Source organism: Alosa sapidissima, chromosome 20 (assembly GCF_018492685.1).
Source record: "Alosa sapidissima isolate fAloSap1 chromosome 20, fAloSap1.pri, whole genome shotgun sequence".
Lineage (NCBI taxonomy): Eukaryota > Metazoa > Chordata > Actinopteri > Clupeiformes > Clupeidae > Alosa > Alosa sapidissima.
The window spans coordinates 31,789,985-31,794,984 of record NC_055976.1 but is presented as its reverse complement, the minus strand read 5'-3'; the positions used below and the strand labels follow the sequence as shown (position 1 = coordinate 31,794,984).

Below are 5,000 nucleotides of genomic sequence, written 5' to 3'. Positions count from 1 at the left end.
CGGTTGGTCAGTGTGTGTGTGTGTGTGTGTGTGTGTGTACCTGGGGACAGGCCGATGAGGGAGCGGTTGGTCAGTGTGTGTGTGTGTGTGTGTGTACCTGGGGACAGGCCGATGAGGGAGCGGTTGGTCAGTGTGTGTGTGTGTGTGTGTGTACCTGGGGACAGGCCGATGAGGGAGCGGTTGGTCAGTGTGTGTGTGTGTGTGTGTGTGTGTACCTGGGGACAGGCCGATGAGGGAGCGGTTGGTCAGTGTGTGTGTGCCGTTGGGTCTGCTGGGGATGGAGGAGAGGACGGCCTGCAGGTACTTCTCCTGCTCAACACTACTGGAGGAGTCTGATGCAGGGGCTGAGATACAGAGAGAGAGTTAACACACACACACACACACACACGCACGCGCACACGCATACACACACACACACGCACACTACTGGAGGAGTCTGATGCAGGGGCTGAGATACAGAGAGAGAGTTAACACACACACACACACACACACGCACGCGCACACGCACGCACACAAACACGCACGCACGCACACACTTTATTGGACAAACGCCACTAGATCGTCATTTCCAGGGAAGCCCGGCGTCTGGGAGTGAATGGGACAGTGGGATGGCCCGGACGCCGAGCTTCTGTATGATGATTGGAGGAACCGTCATAGAGGCTGGACTCTTTTTGATTGACAGCATATGTCGCGATCTGACAGGAAGTGGTTCAAGTTGGCAGGTGAAGGCAAGTTGCAGCTCCAATTCTCATAATTTGTGAGCAATGCAGTCGGTTTCTATTTGCCTTTGTACACAGCCGTAAATAAAACCCTAATGTGGAGTTACAGTTGTGTATTTAGGCAAGTGTATTTAGGCAAGTGTATTTAGGCAAGCTTAGCTAGCGCTATATGACGGTGTAGGCTACATTATGCTAATGTTTATGGTAGACTACTTGAATTTTAAAAGCCCACCAGGGGAGATTAAAGATAAAACAGCAAGGCAGATGAACGTACACAGAGAAATAACTCTAGAAGGCTAAGACCTAGCCTAAACTCCCCCCAAGCTGCCATGTCTGCCATGCCAACTCTATAGCCTACTGTTTGGTCTATTCTGCCATGCCAACTCTATAGCCTACTGTTTGGTCTATTCTGGGTTTGGGGATAATCTCTGCCCTCAAAGAATAATATAGCACCTTAATAATATTCATTTAATAATTGACCATTTTTATCAGAGCTTCCCCTATTCCAAAAAGCAGCAACCGCCACTGACACTCACCCACACGCACACACACACCCACCCACACACACCCCCACCCACCCACACACACACACACACACACTCTCACACATACATATACACACACACACCCACACCCACACACTCACGCACACACCCACACCCACACCCACACACACATACACACCCACACACACATACACACACCCACACTCTCACACACACACACACACACACACAGATACACACACACACCCACACTCTCACACACACACACACACCCACACACACACACACACACACACGCACGGTACCTGTGCTCGAAGAGTTCTGTGATTTGAACAGGCCGACCACACTCTTGCTGTGAAAACCTCCTGAGCGCAGGAGCACGGCTTTGGAGCGAGGGTGACGCCACGTAACCACGGGCAACCGGTTGTGGCGGTAACAGCGAGCCACCTTCTGCAGACTGCTGTCCTGCACCGACTGGGGGACCACCAGTAACCCTGGGTAACTACACACACACACACACACACACACACACACACACAGTTCAGAGTTAGGGTCAAATTACTTCCAATTTATGAATCGTATCTGTGGGAGTGGGAGTGTGTGTGTGTGTGTGTGTGTGTGTGTGTGTGAGAGAGAGGGAGGGAGAAAATCCCTTTTATTAAACCATACTATGGATCAATTACTAAATCCCCATTAATACACACAGCAAACCAGTGGAACAGAATGTTGTTTCACCATTAACATGTGTAACGTGGAAGAAGGCATATTCCACTCTGACCCTACACTCCACTAACCCTTTAAACATGTCCACTAAAGTCACAGATATCCCCTCCTCCCCCAATCAATCGAGAGAGGGAGAGAGAGAGGGAGAGAGAGAGGGAGAGAGAGAGAGAGAGGGAGAGAGGGAGAATGATAGAAAGAGAAAGAGAGAGGGAGAGAGAGATATAGAGAGAGAGATAGAGAGAGGGTGAGAGACAGAGAGAGATAGAGAGAGAGAGAGATAGAGAGAGGGGGAGAGACAGAGAGAGATAGAGAGAGAGAGGGAGAGAGGGGGAGACAGAGAGATAGATAGAGAGAGAGAGAGGGAGAGAGAGGGGGAGACAGAGAGATAGATAGAGAGATAGATAGAGAGAGAGAGGGGGAGACAGATAGATAGAGAGAGGGAGAGAGAGAGAGAGAGAGAGAGAGAGAGAGAGAGATCCACACCTGCGGCACAGTGAGTAGAGGCGGTTGGCGGCGGTGATGCGGAGTGTCTCCCCCCCTTTGGAGCGGGAGCTGCTGGTTGGCATGGTACCCAGTCCCAGGCGCTGGTAGTCACGGAAACAGGCTCGCTCCACCAGCTGCTCCATAGTGGACTTTTCACTGCTGGCCTTCAGAGTGGAGCAGGGAGGCTCACCCTCATCTGACACTACAACACACACACACACACACACAATTATCACACACACACACACACACACCTTCAGAGTGGAGCAGGGAGGCTCACCCTCATCTGACACTACAACACACACACACACACACCTTCAGAGTGGAGCAGGGAGGCTCACCCTCATCTGACACTACAACACACACACACACACACACCTTCAGAGTGGAGCAGGGAGGCTCACCCTCATCTGACACTACAACACACACACACACACACACAATTATCACACACACACACACACACACCTTCAGAGTGGAGCAGGGAGGCTCACCCTCATCTGACACTACAACACACACACACACACACACACACACGCCTTCAGAGTGGAACACTCGCCCACATAAGACACTACAACACACACACACACACAATTATCACACACACACACACACACACACACACACACATCTACAGAGTGGAACAGGGATGCTTGCCCTCATCCAACACTATAAAACACACACACAATTATTACACAAACACACACGCACAGATACAGGCCCAGAACTGAACCCTAAGGAACTCTGCTGTATAGAGGAACTGGACCCTGAGGAACTCTGAGGAACTCTGCTGTATAGAGGAACTGAACCCTGAGGAACTGAGGAACTCTGCTGTATAGAGGAACTCTGCTGTATAGAGGAACTGAACCCTGAGGAACCCTGCTGTGTAGAGGAACCCTGCTGTATAGAGGAACTGGACCCTGAGGAACTCTGCTGTATAGAGGAACTCTGCTGTGTAGAGGGACCTGGACCCTGAGGAACTCTGCTGTATAGAGGAACTGGACCCTGAGGAACTCTGAGGAACTCTGCTGTATAGAGGAACTGAACCCTGAGGAACTCTGCTGTATAGAGGAACTGGACCCTGAGGAACTCTACTGTATAGAGGAACTGGACCCTGAGGAACTCTACTGTATAGAGGAACTCTGCTGTGTAGAGGGACCTGGACCCTGAGGAACTCTGCTGTATAGAGGAACTGGACCCTGAGGAACTCTGCTGTGTAGAGGAACTCTGCTGTGTAGAGGGACCTGGACCCTGAGGAACTCTGCTGTGTAGAGGAACTCTGCTGTGTAGAGGGACCTGGACCCTGAGGAACTCTGCTGTATAGAGGAACTCTGCTGTGTAGAGGAACTCTGCTGTGTAGAGGAACTGGACCCTGAGGAACTCTGCTGTATAGAGGAACTGAACCCTGAGGAACTCTGCTGTGTAGAGGAACTCTGCTGTATAGAGGAGCTTTGGAGAAAAGTGTCGGCCACACACCTGAGATATCGTCATCCTCGTGAAAAGTCGTGCGACTCCTGCGGAGTGTCTGGCGGCCCATGGTGATCTTCCCTGCACGCCGAGCTCCTTTCACCAGCGTCTTAGAGAGGGTACTGCACGCACACACACACACACACACACACACACACACACACAACGCAGGAACACAAATGTACAGTCTCCAGTAACAGCTACACATATGGAGACCATGCAGAGAATGTGTGTGTGTGTTAGTGTGAGCACTGACCAGAGGCCTGTGCATGCGTGTGTGTGTGTGTGCGTGTAGTGTGTGTGCGTGCGTGTAGTGTGTGTGTGCGTGTGTGTGTGCGTGTGTGTGCGTGCGTTTAGTGTGTGTGTGTGTGTGTGTGTGTAGTGTGTGTGCATGCGTGCGTGCGTGTAGTGTGTGTGTGTGTGCGTGTGTGTGTGTGCGTGTAGTGTGTGTGTGTGTGTGTGTGCGTGTGTGTGTGTAGTGTGTGTGGGTGCGTGCGTTCGTACTGACCGGAGGCCTGTGTTACGTTCCTTCTGTTTGGGGGTGACGGGAGGTATGCTCTGTCCTGCTGCAAAAGCAAACGTGCTGAAGATGGACTGTGGGAAACGCAGTCTCTGGATATGCTTCCGGAATGTCTCCACTTCCTCTGATGTCACTTCCTCATCAAATGCTACCTTTATCAGCTGACAGAAACAGTTCACCTTTACTCCGCCCCCTCTTATTACATCATCATACAATCACAGTATTTGTCCTATAAACACACAACATATCTGCTGCATTGTGTGTATAATGTGTGTGTGTGTGTGTGTAATGTGCATAATGTGTGTGTGTGTGTGCGTGTGTAATGTGTATAGTGTGTGTGTGCGTGCGTGCGTGTACCTGGCATGTGGCAGAGCGCAGCTGCAGTCCTTCCTGAAGACTCTGCTGTAGCTGATTCTGAACGGAGATCTTCTTCTCCTTGGTCAGAGAGGACAGAGGAAACCCTCTCACCACCACCTGCTCCCCCACTACACACACACACACACACACACACACACATCATGAACACGCATGGGACCTTACACACATACAAACACATCGGCATCGGTGTGTGTGTGTGTGTAC

General features: G+C 51.0%; 1 protein-coding gene across 6 annotated transcripts in view; it reads right to left on the bottom strand.

The window, feature by feature from the left end:
• The window catches only part of sbf2 (SET binding factor 2), a 104,030-nt gene that overhangs the window by 16,322 nt on the left and 82,708 nt on the right, over positions 1-5,000 (bottom strand). For all 6 annotated transcript variants that reach the window (XM_042073823.1, XM_042073826.1, XM_042073824.1 and 3 more), the window contains 6 exons: positions 4,776-4,903; positions 4,407-4,579; positions 3,908-4,020; positions 2,432-2,633; positions 1,531-1,727; positions 216-344 (listed from right to left, as the gene is read on the bottom strand). In XM_042073823.1, coding sequence (XP_041929757.1) covers positions 216-344; positions 1,531-1,727; positions 2,432-2,633; positions 3,908-4,020; positions 4,407-4,579; positions 4,776-4,903 — 942 coding nt within the window. The remainder of the gene's footprint in view (positions 1-215; positions 345-1,530; positions 1,728-2,431; positions 2,634-3,907; positions 4,021-4,406; positions 4,580-4,775; positions 4,904-5,000) is intronic.